This window comes from Haliotis rubra, unplaced genomic scaffold (genome assembly GCF_003918875.1).
Source record: "Haliotis rubra isolate DU_JTF1 unplaced genomic scaffold, ASM391887v1 Scf941, whole genome shotgun sequence".
In the NCBI taxonomy this organism is placed as follows: Eukaryota; Metazoa; Mollusca; class Gastropoda; order Lepetellida; family Haliotidae; genus Haliotis; species Haliotis rubra.
Genome location: NW_025767681.1, coordinates 115867 through 143296, shown reverse-complemented (window position 1 = coordinate 143296; position 27430 = coordinate 115867). Strand labels below are relative to the sequence as shown.

Here is a 27430-nt window from a genome sequence, read left to right as displayed (position 1 = left end):
TCCTATTACGAACGCGGTTTAATGAACTTTTTTAGAATCTTTGATAGGTATGATAATGACGCACAACACGTAGCTGAGACATAATACTATTTTATGTATATGTGGAATATACACAGGAATGAACCATGTTTATCCTACACTAAACAACAGTCAATAAAGCTGACACTCACCCAGGACAACAAGCTTCTGTCCACAGTTCTGTGTCACATTAGTACTCCCTCCACCCCCACATGTGTATGTCCCTGCATCTGATGTCTGGATGTTGCTGAGGGTGAAGGTGACATTCCTGGCTGTTATGTTCCCCTGGTACACCAGTCTGTTTCTGTAGTTGTTGGTGAGGGCGATTTTCCCAGAACCTGTCACTATGAACACAATGACACCAGCAGGACTGACAGCAAAGAAAGTACTCCCTGTCCCCAGACCTCCCTGTGGAATCTCCCAGCTGAACCTGGCTGTGTCAGACACTGCAGACAACACTGGACTGGCACTGGGTGCACCTGATACAACACCTGGATAGAGAAGTCACTTACGAGATGGCAGAAACGAGGTAGAATGAGTAAAACGATATTCAATGTGTATAAGGTAAACGAGTTCTCAAATGCGAACAAAGAACATAAATAAGTTTAACATAAACACATAAGACAGATATGGAAGACGTACCTGCAATCACACAAAAAATAGCAACCGAAAATATCTTGACCATGCCGGTTGTCTGCCACCTCGGTGAGATCTGGAAAGAAGTTTCATCGTTTATCATGACTACATTGTATAGTAGTTATCTGTATACATGTAGCAGGCAACTGTCAATTATGTAGGTTCATGTATACCTGTTAACACTGCATTCATGTATATATGCATGTGCGTGCGTTCATGCATGCATATAAGAGTATATAGTGTCACATATATAAAGAAACTTAGACAATAATGGCACAACCCCAATTGTTAATCTTCAAACAGTTATGCAGCGTCAGGATGAAGCAGAAACTATCATATAATGTTGTGCTTTGCTCCATATTAGGCAACGAAATGTATATGACGTATGTTTACTGTTATTCAAATGGTACTGGGTTTTATTGCCTATTTTATATTGACAGGAAGTCCAAAGATGTCCTGTGTTCATATAACTAGTTCGAAATGTGCATATTTACAACAAAGCTCATACAAAACGGTGTATGGACAAAGGGACGCAACTCTACTTAGCGGCTGGATCACACACGAATCGTAAACAGACTTTGTTGTACACAAACTGTACACAAACTGAACATAACTCGTTAAGATGTTGCATTTAATTAACGCTACACCAGCAATGCATTATGTTATTGACACTTATGTATAGCTACAGAGTTATGTAATTAAGGGGTTTCGATCCATCAGTGTCCTGTTATATTATGCTGACAAGTTTCAAACAGACACGGTTGTATTTCAGCATACTGATATAAGAATATGGACCACTCAAACCAATAACTGACTGACTGACTGAGTTTAGTTTTACGCCGCTTTTAGCAATATTCCAGCAATATCACGGCGGGGGACACCAGAAATGGGCTTAACACATTGTGCCCATGTGGGGAATCGAACTCGGGCCTTCGGCGTGACGAGCCAACGCTTTAACCACTAGGCTACCCCACCGCCCCACTCAAACCAATAAGATGTTACGGTTCACAATATATATTTTGTACATACCAGCTGAGACTTCGACGTGTCCAGGGTATTATCGTCCTGTCTGACTGGGTAACGTAACACGGAAGTAGAGTACCTGTGTCCACATGTACATCGCCCATGTCAAACTAGTTCGGCTGTGTCTAAATATAGTTCAGTATATCTCTACCGTCTCAAACATATATACATCTGAGGCGGTCGTGAGATAATAACATATCGTTGTCTATTTATGTATAGATACGTGCCAATTTATGACTCTTATGATACTTTTTCAAGAAAGGCCAACCTGTTCAGAGAGAAAAGGAGCTTCCTATCTATCGTTTTAATCATAAAACAAGACTATTGTAATCGCATCTTTCTGTTGTATTTTGGAGATTGGAACTTAACTAAGTTACTCTTAGAGTAGCTTTGTCAACCTTTATGTCAGTTTAAAGACCTAACCAGCAGCAAACAGATCTATACACAACCCGTAATATAATTATAGGCGGATAATTGTAACATTGTTGAATACAGTAATCATTTTTATTTCTAGGCACTATGATTCAGAAATAATATCAATTGGCAAAACATGTATAACATCTTTGATGGGCATTTTAGAATCACATTACTTGCTTGGCAACGACATTAGAATCGATGTCGAAACGTCGCTTTTGACAGAACAAATAAGTTTTATATCAATCATTCTTAATACACGTATACTGCATGGAAGTAAGATATAGTACATAGTTTTATTTATTTGAGTCCTGTACAATACAAATAATACACTAACGAAAAATATAACTGTGCCTTATATAAAGTTCAGTAACAAATATTTATTCCGAAATTAAATGCTGTATAACTTTTTACACATTCATAAAAATACCTTCTCCGCTTTAAGGTCGTGAGTTGCAAGTAAAGATCCTGGTAAGATTTGGTCTTCAGCAACCCATGCTTGTGCGTAAACGAGATCGGAAGTCAGGTTCGCTGACTTGTTTGACATATGTCATTGTATCCCAGTTGCGTAGACCAATGCTCATGGCGGTGAACACTGGATTGCTTGGTTCACACTCGATTATTTACAGACCGCCGCCATATCGCTGGAACATTGATGAGTGAGGCGTTAAACAACAAACAAACAAACCGTTCCAATGCCATTGTCCATTGTATGTAAAGCAAACACGTTCAAAGTGAAACCCTTTGTCATCTCAACATGTGTTTTCATCTAAAGAATAGAATTATATGTATCTCAGTACCGTTTGATAATGTTAGATTCCATCCGTCATAAACATCTTAAGGTTATTTAAGGTGTCATAAAAATCCTTATCCTAGGATCATTAAAGCAACAGAAGTACATGCAACATGCCACGAACAGCTGTGATCAACTGACAGGTGTAGCGTGATACTCAAGGGCACTTGGACTCCGGAGTTTAGAGTGGTGTCTATAAGAATGGACATCTCACCCGGAAGATAAAAGAACGAGGTCATATTTTACTGTATGGTCTCATTAACACCAAGGTCAAGAATGACTCAATATCAAAGGTACTATGCGTAGATTAGCTACCGTGAACATATTTATTGCGACCAATTCAACACAGCAGATTGTCTTTGGATTCATCATGTCATAATATGAACAGCAAAATAATATCATGATACAAATTATATACGAACAGATCTCGACAGACTCGCAACGTTTATATACAAACATTTACCAAATATATTGATCTATTAATCTTTATCAGACCATGAATTTTAGATTTCCATATTCATATGAACCACTCATGAGCATGAACATATGAACTGTACCATGAGCAATCCATGTAAATCCTGATTTCCCACATCGCCTCCAGTGTGGATTCCGGAAAGAGCATGGAGCCAGTGTAGCCACATATGTATTAAAGGAGGCTATCTCATATTATCGAGATAGACACTCAAATGTCCTTGTTGCCTTTCTCGACAACGAAAAGGCCTTCGATAGGATATGGCATGAGGGTCTGTTGCTGAAACTATTCAATCTTGGTGTAAAGGGCCGTGCATGGCATATCATCCGTCAATCGTATCAAGAAGCATGTGCGTGTGTTAAATACAATGGTAAAATGAGTGATTTGTTCAATGTCCTACAAGGAGTAGGACAAGGTCGTGTGCTCTCAGCATGGATGTTCCTAGTCTATATCAATGACCTGATATCCCAACTTGATGATTTACAATACGGGCTAATCGTTGGTAAGGAGCACATCCCCTCAGTATTATTGGCTGATGATACTACTGTTGCCAGTACTACTGCACATGGACTGAACATGTCCCTTGCTGCTATCCACCAGTATGCCCTCCGCTGCAGACTGACATATAACGCCAGTAAGAGCTGTGTCTTGTCTTTCATCAACGACAGAAGACAATGTAATAGATCTGTCTTCCAAATTGGAGCTGTGACATTGCCGATCCATACTAGCACGATTTATGCTGGCTCTCTGATACACACAGAGAAAGCAAGTGGAAGAACTACTCGAGCTTGTACTAAAGCAAGACAGACAATCAACTCCCTAAGAGAAGTTGGCCTCAGAGCTGGAGGATTTAGCCCAATATCTTCTTCGAATATCTGGCAGAGAGTTATCTTCCCATCTGCTTTCTATGCATGTGAACTCTGGCCAAATATCAGCAATTGTGAAATCAACGAAATGGAAACTTTGCAACGGTACTTTGCGCGGCGAGTCCAGAATCTCCACAAGAGGTCGTCTACGGGTGCTACAATCCAGGTCCTTGGATTATGGACAGTGCTGGGCACAATAGACAAGATGAAGCTTCTCTTCCTAGGACGACTCTGTAGAGCAGCCGGCACAACCATTGTGAAGCCGATCTTCTATCTGAGACTGTGCCAGTATGCCACCACTACCACACATAGTACCAGATCCATAACACATGATCTACTAAATGTAGCCAAGAAGTATGGGTTATCAGGCGTACTAGACAAATTTATCAAAACCGGAGAATTCCCATGTAAAAGTATATGGGAAAGCACAGTCAAACGAACCTTGTGTAGATTTGTAAATATTAAATGGAGAAACACTTTGCAACAACGTCCTGAGATGCATAGATTTCGTGATATTCACACCCAGATTGCTCCACATCGTCTCTGGAATCTGTGTGTATGGTATGGTATCGCATCTCCTCCTGTTTATGCCCTGGTTAAGCTCGGCATATTACCTGTAACATCGGGACAATGTCTGCTCTGTGACTGCGAAAGTGAAGACATTGTTAAGCATCAATTGCTTTACTGTGAAAGCCTCATTGAACAAAGAAATGTGCTAAGTGAGACGTTGTTTGATAACCTCAACCTTGACACCTATCTCAGACTCGAGGACACTGCTAGTGATGAAGCTAAGGTCCTGACATACCTCGGTGCCATTACGGATGTGGTCCATGATATGACACTTGACAGCTGGGCAACATTCATGAAAATGTCAGCTCATGGAACTTAAGGTGTATATTATTTCTGTGAAATTATGTCACACACCATGTAAATACAGCTCTTTATATTTCTCTTTTGTTGTGAAAACCCCGTTGAACTGAATTGTCATATGTATTGTCTCTGTCGTCAGTGCGACTGACAACTAATATAATCTAATGTACTCTCCGAATCACTGGGGGAAATAAAGAGTATTCATTCATTCATTCATTCATTCATCGTGAAGATTCCAGGGTTTGGCGAACAGGTACATGTTTCCTCTCCCTTAGGTTTCCCACTCGTGGACACCATGTACGCACATTGTCAAAGACCACTTCAGTAACGTTCTCGAAAACATGAGATGCATCCCATCCCTGTTCTGGAGTATACTGACAAAAAATTGCAGAGACGTGTGAAACGTTGGTACGCAGAGGGATCGTCAGAGACATAGAAGCCCGTAAGAAAATCAAGAAGACAATGAAGCATTGACAACTAAACATAACAAATAAGCGAGTGGGTGAGTTCACGTTTACACCGCCTTGATCAGAATTCCAGAAAAGTCGCGACGGGGGACACCAGAATAGTTTCACTCGTGGGGAATAGAACCCGGGTCTTCGGCGTCACACACACACACACGCACACACACACACGCACGCACACACGCGTTCATCCCCTCTTATCTAAATTAGCAAAACTGAAGTAGTATATACAATGGGGGTTCTGGATCACTTTCAACCAAAGCCTCTGCAAAGCCTTATTTCACAAGTAAGGCTTTGGTCGGACCCTTAGCTCTTGCTACCATTACCCCTACTACAAAAGTTGGGGGATGCGAACGCACCTCACAATCGCGCTACCGGGGGTATGGGGGAAGTAACGGGTATTGCACCATCCAATACTGGGCTGCGTCTAACGTGCCGCTATGGCACTATTGTGCCGCTATGCCATGTTTACCTCGATGAAACAGTTTAATGTGAATCGCCTATGATCTCCTTGGTGTTTGTAATAAAGGCTTGCCGGGCTTTTTTCACCCCTTGTTCTATGTACTTTTTTTTCTCGTCCTCGCTGATAGTAGACTTACGAGACTTGGACCGAATATCTTGTTTCATTTTGTTATATTTTGTGAGTTCAGAGAGGATTGAACTAAACTCCTCCTCTGAGATCTTACTGTCAGTAAGTGCCGTGGAAATACGCTCACTTACTGTGTTCAGTTTTGCTTCGGCCAGAACCCTGATCTCGTCGTGTTTCAATACCTTACGATGCAGTCTGCGTGATGCCAACTTAAGCGCCAACCCTAACACCCCTGCCACCCCAGCTGTTATTTCGATACCTAGCACTACGGGGGTAGCCACGATGGTAGCTAACAACCCAACACCTGCCGCCCCTAGTCCCATGCTGGTTGCCATAAGGGCAGTGTCAGCCCCGTCCACGATATTGAAAGCTCTATGGTACTTTTTACATAGTGCTTTACGCGTGTCGCGGTCTTGTTCTAGTTGGCGTTTCACATCACATAACTGCCTCAAGCGGAACCCATCTACGGTTTCCAGGGTCTTCGCTACTTCCTCTACGACTCGGTACAGACCCATCCTATAATATATATTACAAAAGATATTTTAATTGAGTTTCAGTTAACCTTCGGCTAATGTACTTAAAGCTGATATAACTTAGATTAGTGTGCACGTAAAAAAACGGGGTCTTAACTCTACTTCCATTAAAGAGACGAACTCCATCAAGGCTTGCTACAGGTCTGTTTCCCGATACCTTAGTAATATGGCAACGTTTGCCATTACACCTGGCTTCCCAATTTATGACCATATCGGCCATAATGTAAATATACTTCCCAGGCGACGGGTTATCTCCGAGATAGACGTCTATGATGAATGTGTAGTTTTCCGCGACATTTCTAAAGACCTCTTGGTGATCAAGTAATTTGATCTCTGTCTTCACCTTCTCCCTGAAGTTAACATGTTACCCGAGTGGTCTGGTATTGGTGCGATATATATATTAGATTCTGGATATAGCACTCCATCTACAAGTAGGCCTGTGGGTTCCGGAACGAACGATCCTATAATTATGCCATTGTTCTTAAGCTCGGAGACAGTACCATATTGTCTCAAGGTGATATAAGGTGCAGTGAGGGTTAAGTTGAGTAACCATTCAGGCTCTTTAAAATCTGATAACGACACCCGCCTATACACGTTGTCTTTGAAGTGTAGGATGTATAAGGTGTCTTCCTCACCAGGCTGATCGAATCCCTCCGTGCCCCCTAGGCCCTCGAGTGTGGGCTTGGGTAGATGATCGGCTATTGCTGCCTGCCTATACACGTTGTCTTTCAAGTGTAGGATGTATGAGCCACCTTCCTCACCAGGCTGATCAAACCCCTCCGTGTCCCCTAGGTCGTTAAGCGTAGTGTTGGGACGATGACTGGTCATTGCTATAATACTACTACGATATAGTTTCCAACTGGTTTTCTGATAATAGTTCAGGGGTGAACTTCACCCCCATGAAGTGTATGTTGTCAGGTAGGAAGATCTTGGTTAGGGATATCGTGTTTTCAACGATCACGGTGACACCCTGCAGACTGGTGTTGGAGCCGACACCCACCCGCACGTAAACGTTGCAAACTTGATACTGGTGTCGTTTCACCCACCCGAGTTTGACCCCCTTCACGATCTCGACATCACCCCGCGATGGTTCCCCTAGGTAGACTTTGATGATCAGTGTTGAGTTTGCCGGTAGACTCTCCAGTATCCTGACCACGCCTTCGAATTCAGACATCAACTGCAATGTCACGTTTTGCTCTCCCGGTTTACTCGATAGCATATGGGCTGCCATACTGGCGACTGGGCTGATGGCTACGCTACGTCTCTGAGTCGGGACGTAAGCCACTAGCAGGGTTCCGTTGTTAACGACTTTGTTTAGGTGGTTGTCTTTGTTATCAGTGAACACGTAGGGGGAGCCGAGCTTAATATTGAGAAACCAGTCGTCTTTATCGGGTAACAACACCCACTTGTCATCTTCGGTGAAGACGAGTGTATATGGCTTGTTTCGGGCGACGGTAGTGCTCTCAACATCGTCTAAGTCGAACAGTTTGCCCCCGAACGATGGGTATATTATCCATTTATCATCCCCAGTGGTGACTAGGGTGTACCGAGTGTTGACTGTCGCTCTTGCGGTATCTACTATATCACCTAGGGCTCCACCGGAGGGGAATTCAACGCGTTTGTAAATGTTGTTTTTCAGTTGCAAGGCGTACAATTTACCATCTACTCGGGCTGTCGAAACCAGCGCGTGTCCCGAGGTCGAGATCCTCACATTGATGCATTTTTTTAACCCGGGCCCTTGTGCGCTGGTCATTTTATGTGAAGCGTTAAGCTGAGGTATCCTATATTCACGAGATTATGATTTATATCTAACACCGATATTGTCAGCTCCGGTATGTTGCCCTGAGTCAACCTCTTATACTGCCGCGGTGAAAATGACTCAGTTCTACCGTCGTTGTATTTCTCTGTTTTCACCGGTACGGCTCTCAGTATAGTGGAAGGGTGACCCCCTTGAATGTTGTATCGTTGTGCTCACCTGACCGAGATGAATGTACAGCTCTCGATGCGGTACTAGGTCGGGTAACCGTTCGCTGTGGCGGTTGTTGTTGGTTTTATCTCGTCAGGCGTCATACCGAGTGTCCTCGCCAATGGCCGGCCGAGTCTCAAGGAGTTTCTTCCGTTGTTGATTAACACCACTGTGCCGTTTGAGTCGTTCATCTTGAGTTCGGCTCCCAGGGGTTTGAAGACCTCGTCGCTTAGCGAGCACACACTGTAGTAGCCGTCAGTTATCTGACTGCGAGCCCCACTAACGAACAGCTTATTGTTGCTGGCGTTGATGTTAGTCCATTGCGGTAGGTAGGTGATATCGCAGAGTGCGACTTCGAGTTGACTGGACGTATTATCGATCGCGTGCGTCAGCTGAACGGCCTCACCGCTCGTTATTCCTGGAAGTGTTATGTACATGTTAGAGTATATATGCTCATTATATAATAGTTTTAAAATGTATTCCCAAGGAGGAGCATCCTCGCAAGGAGTGTCTTACTCCCCTGTAGTGTTTTACCCTAAACTGGACGTAGATTTCTCACCCATGAAGATCGTGGTCGCTAATGGGGCGCATTTCGACTCCCAGCTTTTAGATGTGTTCAGCCTGTATAAATTTTCAGTGACTAACGCTAAGGTAGTTCATGCTTGGTTCAACAACCCGATGCAGTTCTGGCAGAATCAACTCAACTTTGACGTGTACTACCAGGTCAGGCGTATCCTTAAAGAAATCAGCGTCCCGCTCCACAGGACAAGGCGTGGAATGCAGTAAACAACAAGTACGATAGACGGGCCTACAAACGTATTTGCAACGAATTCGAACTAGACCCGAAGACGGATTGGCGTTTGCCGGGGTCGAACCACGGGTTGGGTATCCCCATCGTTCACCAAATGCCCCTCGTGGAAGCCAGCGAGAAGTTGAAAGAATGGGGATACAAGTCGTATCATCACCTAACAACCAACGAGTGGGATGACCGTTACATGGCTTTCAATGACAGCAAGGATTACCGAGTCTGGAGGTTTGATCAGGGAGGGGCAGCGGATGACTGGAAAAAGTTCATGCTGGACACGTCGAGAGGGTTCACTCGTGCTGGGGTAATCAGGTTGAACGACTCTATTCGAACGTACGTGTGGGCGCTGTTGGGTGCGCAGACGCAAACGTGTTCCAGTATTATCGGTTAGGGGACTGCTTACGACGCTCAGAAACAGTTCGTTGCCAACGTTGAGGATGCTATCAATGCTCCAGTTGATCTCCCGAGTGCCATCAAACGCTACCAAGACGTGTTGGAATATGCCAGGTCGAAAGTCGACTACGTCTTCGATGTGGGACTGTACATGGCTCCAAGCGATATGCAACTGAGAGTAAAAAAAGTGGTGGGCTACAACAACGAAATAGTTGTAGCCACGGCGGACCAAAAGTTGGGCGTCAACCTCGATGTTAACACCCCCTACGTCCCACCACCCACGACCGGTGAAACGGGTATAGTAGCACCACCCCCGGAGCCTAGGGTTCAACACACACACCTCCAGCCCCAGCCTGCAGCCTCCAATCAGCAGCACATCGATCGTAAAACAGCCCTGGTGGTTGGTGGGGTAGCTTTGGGGCTCATTTGGTTAAAAATTCCTTAGCCGCTACGTACACCAGACCCGCCACGGCGACGATGGCTGCCCACAGGTTTTGACTAAGCCACGTGGCAGTTTTAGCCAGAGCGCCCAACAACCACGAGACGATGCTACCCAGGATGCCGGGCAGGGCTTCGGCAGCCTTACCAGCCAGTTTAGCCAGGGCCTCCCCAAGTTTTTTAATCCAGTCTTTGACTCCACCACTTGGTGGTGTGCCACTGCCGCCTGTGGGGGTACCCCCTGTCAGTGACACCACCAGGGTTGATATGATGAAGCCCAATGCAGTCAGAATGCTGGCGAGTGTGATGCCTTGCTCCCGGAACAGTATCCGAATCCTGTCAGCTAGCGTGGTGTCTTGGTGGAGGACTCGATCAATGGTTTCCCGCTCACGGCTGACCTGGGATCGAAGCTTGTCTCGGAAGGAGGATGCTGTTTCCAGCCGGGTCTTCCTTTCCTCTTCCAAATTACGTATTCGTTCTTCAATGGTGGCTTTCAGAGACTCGTCCTCCGTTTCACCGAGTTTGACCTTTTCATGGGCGATGTGGTCGTCTATCGCGTCCAGTTTGGCCGTGTTGTTCACGAGATGTCCGCGAATGGTTTGCATGGCCATGTCCAGCCCCCGCAGTTCCCGAGCGGTAAATTCAAACCCGGGTAAGGGCTTGTCATGGTAGGTGGCCAACAGCTTTTCAATGTTATCGGTCATGTCTTGATCCGATGTGGCGCCCCTGATGTCTTGCAGATCTTGAATGGGAAGGGCTTTAGGCCGTGTGCCCCCGTAATCTATGAAGCCTAGTTCATCACGGATAAAGTCACTCCCATGGCGACTGCTGAGTGTTGATAAGGCAAGCGGTTCTCTAGTGCGCTTATTCATGAGATCGATCTCCGGGCGACCCCTCAGTCGCAGCGTGCCATTGTCATCAACAAAAAACTTGGAATAGTCTCGCCCCCACGGCTCTACGTAATTTCTATCCCCTTTTAAGCCATCATAAAATCCGTTGACGGCCTGCTTCACGAGTTCGTTACCTTGCGAGATCTCGAATGTGGGGTCATCCTCGAATGCCTGGGCACTATCATCCCACATATCATCCAAAGGTATGTACTCTGCCATTATTTAGTATTAAAATATATTTCATTTATATAACAATGTACGGTAGAAAACTAGATCCTTTCAGAAGATCAAGAGAGCCTCTAGGCGCCAGAGCGTCGTGGCGCCAGTCGGTGACCATCACCAACAATCCCAGCAAGATAGACCAGAATCAAACTCTGCTGGTTAGATTCCCAAACCTTGGTGAGAATGACCTCATTGTACCAGGCACGGTTCGACTGGCGTTCAACCTCACGTTGACCTCCAACAACGACAAACGCGAGCTAGTGCGGAACGTAGGTCGAGCCATCATCAAGAAAACCACCATCAAGATCAGCGGTAACGAGGTGTTGAGCATCGACGACAGCGACGTGTTTCACTGCTACGGGGACCTCTGGAAAAGCGAGGGAGAACGTGTCAATGACGTGTACCAGGGTATCAGCAAATCGACCCGGTCGCGCATAGGGTATGGCTTCACGCAAGACCAGCTAGATAAGATAACGGACGGTGAAAAGGCCATCGCTCAAGCATACGGGAACCGGTTCTGCGTGCCGCTCGACTTCGAGTTGCTCACTGGACAGGCGCCGTTTTACCAGGCCGCGCTGGGTGATAGGCTTGAATACGAGCTCACATTTAACGACTACAGCAAAGTAGTGCGTACGCCGAACGGTGATGAGGCCAGTTACGCCATCGACAACATCTCTCTGGGAGTTCGACATGGTCACTAGCCCGGAGCTGGCCAGGCAGGTTCGAAGCCAGTACTCTGGGAAGATGGCCATCCTGTACGACCGCATACTGAGGCATAGATCAGTCATTCGAGATAAGAGCGACACTGTGTGGAATATCAACCTGAACGTGCCGGCGCGATCGATGAAAGGCATCCTTGTCGTCCCCGTGGAGGATTACGAACCGCTCCGGAGGGACAGCGAGAAGTTTTTCAACCCCGAGATTGAAAAGGTGGAAGTGACCATCGAGGGCGTGCCCAACCAGCTGTTCAGTCATGGTATGAGGCCATACCAGCAGTGGGATGAGATAAAAAAGCTACCGAGCAAACAACATTACATAACCAAGGACCTGGACCTATCCTCCGTGAAGATCGGTGAATACCTGACCACCAAGTACGCCCTATGGTTGGACATGCGATCCACAGATGATGATAAACTACACGGTAGCGGGCGCCGCATAGACAATGGCAGTGAGGGGATTACTATCCAGATTACCAAGAAGGCTCAACCCGCTGGCAAGTTGAAATTATATCTGTACGTTATTATGGACGCGCAACTTAATATAGACAATGGGAGATTCGTGCAAGCTATCTATTGAAGGCAGTAGGCCACTGCCTGCCAGCAAGCTATTGCTACCCCGCGGCCCACACTGCGCCATAGTGTGCGGGCAGACTGGCTGTGGGAAGACCGTTTTCGTGTTGGATATGTTGGAGGGTTACTACAAGGATGTGTTTGATAACATCGTTATCATGTGCCCTACTCTGAGCATGAATAAAACGTACACGGGAAAGACCTTGGGTCATGACTGACCCGGACGTACACAAAGTCGACCCGGGAACACGCCTGCAGGACTGGTTGAAAGCTCTTCACAAGAAATTTAAAGGGGAACCGACGCTGTTCATACTGGATGACTGCAGCGCTAATCGTGAGATAACAAAAAAGAGAGACATGCTATCATACCTGGCCTTCTCCGGCCGGCACGCAAATCACAGCGTCTGGGTACTGACGCAGAAGTTCAACCGGTGTTGAAAGACCTCAGGGAGCAGACGCGATGGGTGGCCTTATTTCACTGCAAGGACAGGGATTCGTTCGAGGAGTGTTTGAGAGAGAACGATGTGATGAGCAAATTAGAACGGGAACGGGTGAAGAAACAGCTCGCTGAAACTAAACATGCTAAGCTCGTGCTCAAGACCGACCAACCAGTAGCATATAGGGTGTTTTAGCTTAGCAAATGCTTAGCAAAGCTTAGCAAATGCTTAGCAAAGCTTAGCAAATACTTAGCAAAGCTAAGCAAAGCTTAGCAATGCTTAGTATAATGCTTAGCATTTAGTTATAGCTATGGTATTTGAAGTGTTTGTCGTGTGCAACTTAACCTTCATTTCCCCTGTGTTTTGCCTGCATCGGGTATTATATAGTTAAAACTAAATCTTACTTGTTATATTATAAGATGGAGTGTGAGGAATTGCTCGAACAATTGTTGGTACCCCAATCACCACAGGTGGACGATGACAAGCGAGAGAAACTGGTGGCGTTGGCTGTTGGTGGCAAAGCCAAACATTACTTTGGGGAGTACACTCCAGATAAAATGTCAGCCGAGGAAATCGATAAGCTGTACGCTAGATACGAGTCCCGGCTCGGAGCAGAAATGACAAAGACAATAGGATCGGCTATGACCCAGATATACACTGGTATTGCGGCATACTTCCTTCCCATTCCCCAGGAGCGTCGACTTTACCTGTGGGAAGACCTCGAGAAAGACCCTTTTATCGAGCACGCCTTGAGCTCTATTAGCTGCGAGCTGTACCACAAATATGGTATGTTGTTAGCCCCGGTGACGGCGGCGATTATTACGGCAAAGCATTGCCAATTTGAGAGGAAAAATAATAATAATAGTATAGATGGATGCACAGGAGGAAACCCCACCCCAACAACTGGGGGAAACCCCAACAACTGGAGGAAACCTCCAGGGAGGAGACCCCACAACTGGCGGAAACCCCAAAGTTGGGGGAACCCCAACCCCCTACAGTAACCAGGCAGAAGAATCCTAAGAGAGTAGCTGCTGGTAAAAAAACGGTGGTGTAACCAACATAAAATTATCAGGGTGACTCACCCGGAGCGTCTCTTGTTAGTTGTATGCGCAACTGCTGCCGTGGCTATCTCGTGGTTATATACACGACACAGGAATCCTAAGGATTCCGGTGAGGGAAACCCTCATAGTGATCCGGTCCCCCAATTAGAGGTCGACCCGCATGTCATGTTATAATTTAATATTTTATATCATATACATAATGTCTGAGGGGAAAACGTTCGTCAACGACGCATACCACGCCACAGTGGTCGCCAGTCTAGCCGTAGGATACGCTCGGTTGACCAAAATGGTGCTTAAACAACCAACTATCAAGCTAGATTTCAACCTGCAGGATATTGGTATGCTCATAATGAACCTTGGTATGGCGATGGCTACAAAAGACATCCTAGTAAAACAAGGGATACTACCTGAAAATATTATGAAGTAAAGATGGCCACGATAGCTATGATGGTCGGTGGGCGTTAGTGAATGCCCTGGCATTTTCCGGGAGTAATTTCCTCTCTGAAACTCCACGAGTCACACGCGGCTGAAATACAGGAAGAGAGGAAGCGGCATGATCTCGCTATTGAGAAATTACAGGCTGCCCAATCCGAGTACGCTAAAAAACGCCTCCAGAGGATCGATTACATTAACGAACAACTCAGGCGTGAAAACCATGCCGTTCAAACATTCCACGATGTCGACGATGCAGCGAGAGAATACTTCTTATTAACTGGTAAACGGTTGCAACCACTCAATAAACCCACACTCGCTCAGTACTACACACCATCCAAGGGGCAAATGGACCGTGAACTGGGCTTCATAGCGCTGGGTATAGCAGCGACTGCGTTGGTTCGCGAAACAATTAGACTAAATACCCATATAAGTATGCTAAACATGAGACCTGCTCCATACCGATGCAAATACATACTTATGGGGAAGACCGAGGCCTGTGGTAGGAAATGCAGGACTCAGGGGTACTGTTGTTTCCACATGGGAAGCCCTAACTACGTGTGTTCTGTGTGCGGTATAGGGGTTAAAGGGCACTACTGTCTATGTAAAGCTCACGGGGCGAACGTAGTCAGACATCACCTCATCTACGAGAATAAAAAGGCCTACATAAAAGAACGTAGGCGATTTCTCAAGATAGCGGTCTAAGGCTGGCCCCAATTAGAGATTATACACACCTACGTATAGCTATGTTTGTGGAAATTGAGCCCAGGGAAGGTTGCCTGAGAAGCTGGCAGATGGATGTGGGGAAAAGTATAGATATCAGTGTCCTCAAACCCATGATTATTAGGGAACTATATAAGGGGTGCTCGTTTACAATCATGGTAAAAGTAGGGTTTGATGTGCCATGGGCTGGGCACACTTGGAATAACTTTGATAGTGGGCGAGTAGATGTGCATGGGGATATAGATATACTTGTTGGGGACTCGTTGCAAGTAATACAAAACACCCTACTATGCTGCGCATATTCTGGGTGGGTTGAGGGAATAATCGATAAGGTGTATCTTGATTTTTTACCTTACCGTGGGCCAATTAGACATTGGTTCTCTTAGGTGTGTACGCAACTATGACCACTGTTGGTGAACTTAAGCGGGTCGCCAGGCAGAGGGGTGTAATTGGGTATTTTCGAATGCCCAAACCAGCATTGTTGAAATTACTAGGTTTAGAAGCCCCTCCTACGGTAAAACAATTAAAAGCTCAAGCAAAACAGCTTGGATTCACGGGTTATTCAAACCTGGGGAGAGCCGGGTTAATCGCATTGTTATCACATGCCCCCGTAGCAAAACCTCCCACTGTAAAACAATTGAAAGTTCAGGCACGTGATTTGGGGTTAGGGGGATATTCCCGAATGAGAAAGCCACAGCTTGTAGAACTGTTACGGCAGAATAGAGCTGTCGACCTACAGTTCGTGCGCACTGAGCATGCTGTAGGCAACTATTTGAGAGGCTGGCGTATGCATGTTGATAGGAACATAGATATCGCAGATATCAAATCTCTGATAGCTGATAAGGTCAACCAGGAACTAACCAGTCTAGGAAGTATCAAATTTCAAATCACAGTTAAAATGTCACTCGATAAGCAGGTGGGAGTGGGGGAGACCCCCACTGGGGTCACTGAGTACGTTCAGCCTTACTTCCGGGGTAAACAAGAGGTCGTGACCCATATAGAGACCATTGACGCATCAATCGATACTAGTTTTCAGCAGATACGAGAATACCTAGAACGCTACACACACTTGGGGTCTGGGTGGACTGTAGATAAAATCGATAATGTCTATCTAGACATAGCTAACTACGTGCCGTTCAGAGGTGGGTCATACCTAGACTTGCCCCCCTACTATAGGAAAAAACATGCCATGGTCAACGTCAGGAATAGAGGAGACGATTGCTTGAGGTTAGCTATCAGGTCAGCCTTGTTTCCAGCTGACACTAATTCGAACAGGCCTTCTAGTTATCCCCAAGACGATGGGCTCAACTGGGATAGTATAGATGAACCCACCCCCCATATCCCAGATAACTAAAATAGAAAAACAGAATAATCTAGCTATAAATGTCTTTGGGCACGAAGGTAACACAACAATAGTGCACAGGGTCAGCCCAGTGGTGGGGAAACGTGTTATCAATATATTCATGATCCAGCGGGGTGACAAGTACCACTACGCTTGGATAAAACACTTTAGCAGGCTGTTGTATGACCAATCGGCACACAGAGAAAAGACCCACTTCTGCGAACGGTGCCTACATGGCTTCACACGAGCTGATTTATTAGAATCCCACCGGGAGGATTGTCAAGGTGTGGGGCAGACGGCTATACGAGTCGACATGCCTAAGGAAGGCGACAATATCCTAAAATTCGGTAACCACAAGAACCAAATGTCTGTGCCTTATATCATATACGCCGACTTTGAAGCCTTGGTCAAACCTGTTGAGGCTGTTGGGGGGGGGGGCTCCCAATGCTCTACCCACAGGTGAGAGCTTCACACTCAAAACACAAGAGCATGAAGCCTGTGGGTTTGGATACATTGTCGTCCGTTGTGATGGGGAAACGAAAGCTCCCGTAGTGTATAGGGGTCCTGACGCGGCTGAAAGGTTTCTAAAGTGTTTGCAGGAGGAAGAAAAAAATTATTAGGAATGCACTGTATAGAGTCGCTCCCATGCGTATGACCCGAGCCGACAGGCTAGCTCACGCCTGTAGCACTAACTGTCACGTGTGTGACTCACCACTGAATGGTGATTCGGTGAGAGATCACTGCCACGTAACCGGTAAGTATAGAGGCGCGGCTCACAGCACGTGTAACCTCAAGCTTAGAATCAACCCTAAGACAATAAACATCCCCGTTGTCTTTCACAACTTGAGAGGGTACGACTCTCACTTAATCATGCAGGCAATCGCGAAAATCGATGGTAATATAACGTGCATCCCCAACAACATGGAGAGATACATCTCCTTCAACTTAAACGGCCTTAGGTTCATAGATTCAGTACAATTTCTATTGTCTTCATTAGACAGTCTGGTCAAGGCCAACGATACCTTCCCTATCACCGACCGATACACAGACACCGAGACTAGACCCCTGCTTATGAGGAAGGGTGTGTACCCCTATGAGTACATGGATAGTTGGCCCAAGTTCACCGAGACCAGACTACCCCCTATCAGAGAATTTTACAGCAATCTGACAGACTCGGAAATATCCCAAGATGATTACTCACACGCTATTAATGTATGGAATAAACTGGGTTGTAAGAACCTGGGGGATTATCACGACCTGTACTTGAGGACAGATGTACTGCTGTTAGCCGACGTGTTTGAGACGTTTAGGCGGACGTGTTTCAAGCAGTATAAACTCGACCCCGATGGTAATTATTACACCAGCCCAGGTCTGTCGTGGATGCCTTGCTTAAAAAGACCGGAGTTAAGTTGGAATTGCTTTACAGATTATGACATGCACCTATTCATTGAGAAAGGCTTATGCGGTGGGATCTCCATGGCAACCAAGCGACACGAAAGCAAATAATCAATACGTTAAGGGCTACGACCCTAGCAAGCCAACCAATCACATTCTCTACCTCGACGCCAACAACCTGTATGGCTGGGCCATGAGCCAATATCTACCCACAGGGGGGGTTCGAATGGGCGTCACAGGAGGTCGATGTTATGAGCATCGCACCAGATTCGAATAAAGGTTATATCCTCGAGGTTGACTTGGAATACCCCAAGGCATTACACATATCACACAACAGCTACCCCCTGGCCCCCGAACGTATGAGGGTTAACCCAGACTGGATGTCTGAGTACCAACATAACTTGTTAGGTGGGCGTGTGACAGACGTTGAAAAACTCGTGCCCAACTTAATGAATAAGACCAAGTACATCGTTCACTATCGCAACCTACAGCTGTACCTGTCGTTGGGTATGAGGCTGACCAAAATACACAGGGTGCTCGTGTTCACCCAGAGCCCCTGGATGGAGCCTTACATCAGAATGAACACAGACCTCCGAAAGCTTGCCACCAGTGACTTTGAGAAAAACCTCTACAAGCTCATGAACAACTCGGTGTTTGGTAAGACTATGGAGAACCTGAGGAAACGCGTGACCGTGAAGCTGGTTCGGTCGAATGAGGAAGACAAGCTCAGGAGACTGATAGCCAGTCCGGCATTCAACCGTAGCAAAATATTCACCGATGACCTAGTTGCCCTACACATGAAGAAAAGCCACATAAAATTCAACCGGCCTGTTTACGTGGGGATGAGCATCCTCGATTTATCCAAACACCTGATGTACGACTTTTACTACAACGAGCTCAAGAAACAGTACGACGACAGGTGTGAAGTTCTGTACACTGACACGGATTCCCTGCTGATGGAGATTCGAACCGAGGACGTGTACAAGGACATGAAAAAACACCTCGATTTGTATGACACCAGCGACTACCCTAAGGGCCATGCCATACACAGTAAGATGAAGGACGAGTGTGCTGGCACGCCCATAGCCGAGTACATAGGGTTGAGGCCTAAGATGTACTCCATACTGAAGGCCGACAATGGTGAAATCCGGAAGGCTAAGGGTGTTAAGAAGTATGTGGTGAAACAACACATCAAACACGCCAGATTCAAGGAAGCCCTGTTCAAGACCCGTACCTTTAGGCATAAAATGAACACACTTAGAAGTGATGGGCATAAGATATACGGACTGACTATAAACAAGACGTCCCTGTCGCCTATGGACACTAAACGTTGGATAGCTATTGATGGGATAAACACGTATGCGTACGGGCATGAGAAAATTGAACCAAGAACATAGATATATAGGTGACATGTCACGAAACCAGAGAAAGTTTGAGGCTATTTACTACAGCCCGCGTGGGTACTGGAAAGGAGCTAGTGCTGTAGAAAAGCTAGCTAAAATGGCGCGAGTACCCACGGAGGAGGCCAAAGCGTGGCTTGAAAAACAAGCCCTGTGGCAGATCTATTTGCCGGCACCACGCTACGTGCCTAGAAGGAGGTTCGGTATTAACATACCTAATAGCGTTCACCAGGCAGACCTACTGTTCCTACCCCACGACAACAGGTACAAGTATGCCTTAACCGTAGTGGACGTAGCCAGTCGCTACAAGGAAGCCGAACCCTTGACCGCGAAAGATTCGGCCCAGGTAGCCAGAGGATTCGAACGCATATACAAACGCAGTCCGCTGACGTGGCCAACAGAGCTGCAAGTTGACCCCGGACGGGAGTTCATGGGTGCCGTGTCACAACTGCTAGACAAACACGATACAAAGGTCAGGCGTGGCACGGCTGGAGCCCATTGCAGCCAAGCCATAGTTGAGAGATTTAATAGGACTTTGGCTGAGCGCTTATTCGGACATCAGTATGCTAGGGAGATGGTAACCCCGGGAAAACGATCGACTGAATAGGTCGCGAGGTTACCCAAGGTGGTGTCGGCAATCAACCATGAAGTCACCCGGCTCACTGATAAGAAACCGGCAGACGCTATCAAACTAAAATCAATAGTTGCAGAGTCGGCTGCTCCATTGCGTGGGAAGGAGAAACAGATACCAGATAGGGCCCTTGTGAGGTATCTATACCAGCCGGGGGAACACGAGGGTGATAGCCGTAAGCGAGCCACCGATCCTATATGGTCAGTCAAAACTTACAACATAGATAAAGTGGACATCAAAGCAGACGAGCCTAACTTGTACTACTTGAGGGATGGGCCAGGTAGGGGGTTTGTGAGAGAAGAATTATTGATCGTACCGTACGGTACAGTGTTACCTCCAGTCAACACGGCATAGCGGTGTCCCGTTACTTCCCCCCATACCCCCGGTAGCGCGATTGTGAGGTGCGTTCGCATCCCCCAACTTTTGTAGTAGGGGTAATGGTAGCAAGAGCTAAGGGTCCGACCAAAGCCTTACTTGTGAAATAAGGCTTTGCAGAGGCTTTGGTTGAAAGTGATCCAGAACCCCCATTGTATATACTACTACTGATGACGGATGACAATTGAAAGTTCATCATTTATTGGGCGTTTCAAGATATATTAAGCTCTCAATTTTTGTGTCTCCCAATACATTGCTCCGGTTGATATTACAGAGGTAGTTAGTGTCACAAAGCACGTGTTCAACAAGGGTGAAGTGACTCTTCGACAGTTTTATTGGCTTATGTAGAGTTACGAGGGCCCCTAAACTGTCTTGTACCTGTAGATGCACTGTATCCGTACCATCTGTTGCAATTCACAAGATAACTGTAAGGTCTGCAAACGAAAGAGAGGGTTGTTCAAGTTCATGTTCGTCTACACATCTTAGCTTGTTAAGCCAAAATGCTTCTTTTCCCTCTTACTATGCTATTTTTTCTTTACTCCAGATTCAGTTCTTGTTTCTATAGGAAACAGTTACAGTGGAATGTTTGGACCCGGCGGTGATTCTTCGCTCAAACGAAAGATAGCCAGGACAAATGCCTATAATGTGTTGATTTCATTGCGTTCTTCATATGTCCCGCTCCATGAAAAGGGCATAAGGCTGAAACGGTCGAACCGTTCATGGTACAGGACCGAGCACTTAAATAACAGGTATAATCATGTAACCTGTATTTTTACCCTCATCTGTAGTTCTATCCCTAGGATCCTAGTGATTTCTTTGAAGATTGATTTTTTTTCGGGGCAGCAATTATATTTCTTTAAACATTTCCTGAGACAGATTGTTTACAATATTTTAGCCAACTGAAACAACTTGTCAGGTCAATTTGACTAGGTATGATATACAATAATCCAAGAAAATCCGGGAGATCACAGGGCATGAATAGTCAGCGAGGAAGCTATTAGATAGCTCAGGAGTTAAGACATTCGCACGCTACTTGGGTGTTTATTCTTTGTGAAGCTGATCTTTGAGAGTTTGAGGTCTGAGTGAGAAAAATACAAAACATTGTTACTTCATTTCTTCCACGCTTCCTTCCCCTGTAAATAGATGATGGCAACTGAATGAATGAATAACATATCTATAATTATCTGTACTTATTTTTCACCAGATACTTCTTTTTATTCAATTTACAATTTTCTAATCAGGCTCAACAAATGAGCATGAAAGCGACACATGTATGAAATTGTTATCTACAGGAATATCGCTCATCATTTCATCAATTTTGCACATATGTACCAAGGGAAGTTTAGCAATCTTGAACGTGACAGGCAGGTGGTGTCACTTACTTTGTACATATATTTCAGGGGTGAAGGTGGTTGTCATTCACATTGTACATACTTCTCCATGCAAATCATCATCAGCCCCCTAGCCATAAATTATAAACGGTCTTGTATGATCCTTCAGTACTTTACGTTGGAGGAAGTAATTGTTTGTTCTACTTCTGGAACACATTGTTGTTCACCTGACTATGGCGTTACACAACAACTGTGTCAGTAGAGATACCAAAACACAGCTAACAATATACAGGTGACTCAGTAGATATACAACAAGCTGTCGTAAGGCTATCAGAATTCTGGTTCAGAATTAGGCAGATGTAACCAGACTTCCATGCCGAGGTGTCAATAACATTCATGTTGTGCTTGCACACCTTTTTCTTGGGTAAGAGTTCGGCAACAAGTTTAATATTTCTTCCTTGTAGGTCAGGCCGGTTGGTGGTGAAAAATTGTTTGTGGACTTCTGACAACGCGCTCATTTTCTTCCGGGTTGTGAATGCATGAATAACACACGGGTGAGAAATAAACTGAACATGCTCTTCGTTTTGCATTAAAAGGGAGATAACTGATATCTATCGACAGGGCGCTACTGTTTTTGTCAGCTGTGTTATTGTGAGAAGACCAACCTATGTGGTAGGCTGAACGCAGCTTGCACAAATGACCCTGACATGATTTCAGTGTGAACCAACGCACCTTATCACATTGAAATGTAATCTGTGATATGTTATACTTGTCCCGTGCTCTACCCCGCTCTTTGTACTGCATGGTGAAGGGTGTTTTTCAGCTTCGCGTAAATATCACTGTATCACGACTGACTGACTGAGTTTAGTTTTACGCCGCTTTTAGCAATACTCCAGCAATATCACGGCGGGGGACACCCGAAATGGGCTTAACACATTGTGCCCACGTGGGGAATCGAACCCGGGTCTTCGGCGTGACGAACCAATGCTTTAACCACTAGGCTACCCCACCGCCCCGACTGTATCACGAGGTTTGCTGCTCGTTGGTAGGCAATGGCAAATGTAACGTCATAAAAATAAACGCTCAAAAACATAGTATATGGTAATTGACTGACACGTATTACTTTTGAAGTGATCGAAGTACTCGATAGTGCACTAAACACGGAGTCAACTTACCAGCGTTCACACATAGCTCAAACAACATGGTTTCTACAAAAATCGAAATGAGAATCCGACCGTAAAGTGCTAAATTATAGAATCCTTGAAGGGACACTGTCGCATCGTTGCCTTTTAATAGTGCAGTGGTAAGTCGTCTGCCTATCACGCTGAATGCCCAGGTTCGATCCCAGGTGGAGGCACCTAGGTTTGGGTCCCGAGGTAGGCACAGCTGTCTCTAATCCTTGGACAAGTTGTCTAGATCCACATTGTCTCAGTTCACACAGCTGTAAATTGGGTACCCGTGAAGATGTGCTGGCAATGTCAGTGTATAGTCCATTGCGCATAACAGGCAGCATGGCTGTTTGATCCCCAGGTAGTTGAAAAAAGTATTGGAAAGTACGATAGTGTCCTATGATAGTAACGTACGTAACGCCGTAAACAGGCAATATGCCTGGATATGAGCGCCATATAAGCGGACTATTACTATTACTAGTATTGCGCACGTGTAGTAAGTGAATCTACGCATGCTCGGGAATAGTTATCCTCTCTTTAAACCTCTTGTGGTCTTTTGTTACCCCCATTAGTTCTAAACATATTTTTTGGGTAGCAATGGCACTGAGGGTTGCTGCTCGACAAGTTTGTTCATGTGTGCATGTTGGTGTCGTCTTTAATAGACGGTCTTCTACAACTTTCAAGTCGATGCGTATGATGGACTTGCCATTTTAGACGGCGCAATTCGCTGTGCAGAGCTGCGTCTCTGTGATGTACAAGAAAACTCTGAACATAGTTTCGAATCCTAGCACTATACACATCACTTTGTGCCTTCCTCCAACATAAAGCAGACAGAATGTGAAAACATGAAATATTGTTCAAGACGACATTAAAATTTAGGGTACGTATCAGGTGAAGGTATGTGACGTTAGTCGCAGGGGAGTCCTTGGATGGGTGACGCTGTTCGGCAACTTGGTTCCCGAATGTTTTGAGGCCTGCTTAGATCCTGCCCAACACTGAACCACATACGCGTGGTGGCTCCTTTTGGGAAGTGAAGTTGTTCCAAATACGACTTCACAACCAACAGCTGATAAATACCGGGTAGAATCAACGAGTACATTAAATTCAGTTTGAGTTGTAAACTCCCAAGGAGTAATAATGGACTTTGGACTTGACATTCAGCATAAACAAACGGCCTTACAAATAGGCTTATATTGCTGTCATAAATATAAACCAAACTCGCTCAAACATAGATTTGTCTCGCTGAGGGGGAACTTTTAATCGTGGGTTTAAATGTTATGTTGTTCTTTTTTTATTTGGCATTTTATTCGCCGCTATGTCATGTTTGCCTTTCCTTCAACATGATGAAATAAGTGAAATTGTTCAGAGTGGCGTTAAGCTATGCTCACTCACTCACTCACTCATGATATCCCTTTCGATGTACACAAAGGCAGTACTGAAGCTTTTTTCAAGCCCGTAGACACAGTGAAGTGTACAGTTCGTCTTCATGAAATAGTAAAACACACACGTACGCACGCACGCACGCATGCACGCACACGGATACAAAGACGCGCATATAACCACCCAGTCAGTGTTAGGTACTGTAGCCTGATTGTGCCTTCTACGAGCCCGTGCTGACAGTCTATAGTGGAACATAACATATTCGCTCATAACATATTGAAAAGCATGCACGGCAAGCAGAGACAAACACACATATATACAAAAGAACGAATTTCTACAAGTTCTGTTCCCTAGTGTAGCCTTTCCGAGCCTACAATGAACCGTGGTGCGTAAAGCGTCTTGTTACTGTATTTGAAACACACACATACAGAAACACCCACACAAATGCAAACGCACACACGTATTAGCTCGCTTGTGTAGCCATGGTATATAGACCGTTTACATGCAACACACATTCTCCATCTTTTCCGTGTCTTACGTCCTGTAGCTTTCTCGATCCTGTGTTTCCAGGGAACATCGGTATCCAGGTCGTCTACACACATTATTAAAGAGAACACGCACAAGTACCCACCCAATCTCAGCTACGTACTGTAGCCGCCTCGATTCTGTGCCAACGTATTGTGAGTGAGAGAGTGAGTATTGTTTTAAGCCGCTTTTAGCGATATTCTAGCAATATCACGGAGGGGGCACCAAAAATTGGCTTCATATATCGTACCCATATGGGGAATCGAACTCGGTATGTATAATATGATTAAGGAAAACACTAAGGAGACACTGTCCATGATCCGGAGACATGTGATATATATGATCTGGACACATGATCAATATCTTATCAACTGTAAACACGCAGTAGGGTAATACCAGGGCGTACGATGTTTTGTGTTACATGACATTGGTGCAAAATGCGTCTTTGTCAGTCACTAATATATGCGAGGCCCTCAATCTACTCAGGTATCTCACGACGCCATGATTTGTTGGTTTGTTATGGTGTGCTATACCGTAGCTATGGCGATATAAACGAACAACATACATTAACTCACATATCTTGTTAATTACAAAAGACAATTGATCCGTACCAGAAACATACTGAGAACCAGTTTTGAATTGCCAAATGACTGTATTTGAAGTGTTTTATGAATTGCAATAAATTCAACGTGCAGACACGAATAAACTTGTTCCTCCTTCATCATACCAACTTCTAAGAGTGAGCGAGTATCGTTTAACGCCGCTTTTTGCAATACTTCAACAACATCAAGGCGGGGAACACCAGAAACCGTCTTCACACATTGTACCCGTGGGGATTCGAACCCGGGTCTTCAGTGTGACGAGTGGACGCTAGTAACCATTTGGCTACCCCCCACACATACACAACATACACACACACACCAAACACCACGACCCCCACCCCCGCCCCGCCACTTATTATTATAGAAAGTGTCACCCTGTCTACTCATCTCATTAGGTTTTTAAGAGTACGTTCTTCTCTGTTCCGTAGGGGCGGTGGGGTAGCCTAGTGGTTAAAGCGTTGGCTCGTCACGCCGAAGACCCGGGTTTAAATCCCCACATGGGTACAATGTGTGAAGCCCATTTCTGGTGTCCCCCGCCGTGCTGTTGCTGGAATATTGCTAAAAGCGGCGTAAAACCAAACTCAGTCAGTCAGTCAGTCTCTGTTCCGCAGCGGTATTATGTAGAATAGTGTTCCATATCTACAGGGCATTGCGCATATTGTCTCATGTCAGGGTTGTTGTATATATAGAATAAATGAATGATAAGCATGCATTTTGTAGTTAATTTGCACAGTATTTTAAATACACAAACGAGTAGATTATACTTAGTTCTGCATAGAAAATTGGACTTTTATACAAAATAGTTGTTCAACCAAGTTTCTGAGATCTTCCATATTTAAGCCATGCACACTATCAACCTGCGACTTGTGTTTCAAAATGGGCCGCATATTCCATAAATAAATATATTGAGACCAGTTAAACACGCTCTTCATTTAATATATGATCGTTGCTACAGCCTAAACTGCGTCATGACATCTACTATCAAGATAAATGTTTTCATATGGGGCAGTAGGGCTACGGTCACCTATCAACCGCTGACCATGCAAACACCTGTTGTAACACTTGGGTGCCAGGTGTATGGATTGCTTTAGCGTTTGCATAGTTGATGAAGGAACGTATTTCATCTTAACCGGAACAACACCAATCTGTATACACATCACATGAAGCCACATTTTATATAGCACATTATATTTCAAGATGCCAATTTCGTTTCCATAATTATTTACCGGTTTAACCTGGAAAAATTAAGAAATAGTTTGTTCAGTTCATGTACACACGGAAAACAGTGTCGAAAGACCCTCCATTTGTTATAATATAAACATGCAACTATTAACTATAGCAAAGGGAACTCATCCAAACCTCAAATTTCTTTAGAATCTGAATAAATTAACCATGGAGGATTATTTTACTTACAAATCTAAAAGAACGAAAACACTGCAGTTTCTTCAAAAAGCAAACCTGGTGAAAACTTGAACCAGATAGTAGTGCTGATAACCGTGGACATTTTCAAGATTCTGGCGTACAATCGAGAATCACAAACCGAGCACTATGTCAATATCTGGTGTAACATCCGTTAACTCCGAAAATTGCAATAATTCCAAGCAGTGACTATCAGAAGATGAGGTGTTGTGTGTTCTATTCTTGATGGAGGACTTGTTTATTCCTTGTACTGGGGGATCTCTGTGGCGTAAACCACGACCCATAATGTCCCAAGCATTTATCTATGGGCTTGAGATCTGGACTACACGCGGGCCAAGGTAGATTTGCTACCGCCTCTTGTCGGAAGAAGTGTCCAAAGGCACGTGCACGATGTGATATAGCTGTTGTATGGGGGTAGGGGGTTGGGGTGGGGGTAGGGTGGTTCACCTTAGTGGTCCGTGATTTTTATTCAAGTGGTATGAGTTTGCCGACTCGAGTGTTCACAGGACAAACGTGTTCACAGGACA

The 27430-nt window shown here is 45.2% G+C and overlaps 4 protein-coding genes across 4 annotated transcripts in view; all 4 read right to left on the bottom strand.

Annotated features, from left to right (window-relative positions):
• The window catches only part of LOC124264775 (leucine-rich repeat, immunoglobulin-like domain and transmembrane domain-containing protein 3), a 180144-nt gene that overhangs the window by 42649 nt on the left and 110065 nt on the right, over positions 1-27430 (bottom strand). The gene's annotated exons all lie outside the window — the stretch shown is intronic.
• Positions 1-27430, bottom strand: part of LOC124264774 (Down syndrome cell adhesion molecule-like protein 1 homolog) — a 137993-nt gene that overhangs the window by 12522 nt on the left and 98041 nt on the right. The gene's annotated exons all lie outside the window — the stretch shown is intronic.
• LOC124264773 (hemicentin-2-like) overlaps positions 1-27430 on the bottom strand; it is a 255580-nt gene that overhangs the window by 153807 nt on the left and 74343 nt on the right. The gene's annotated exons all lie outside the window — the stretch shown is intronic.
• Positions 20717-27430, bottom strand: part of LOC124264776 — a 32624-nt gene continuing 25910 nt past the window's right edge. The window contains exon 5 of the mRNA XM_046699569.1: positions 20717-20911. Within this exon, the coding sequence (XP_046555525.1) occupies positions 20892-20911 (20 nt within the window). The 3' untranslated portion in view covers positions 20717-20891. The remainder of the gene's footprint in view (positions 20912-27430) is intronic.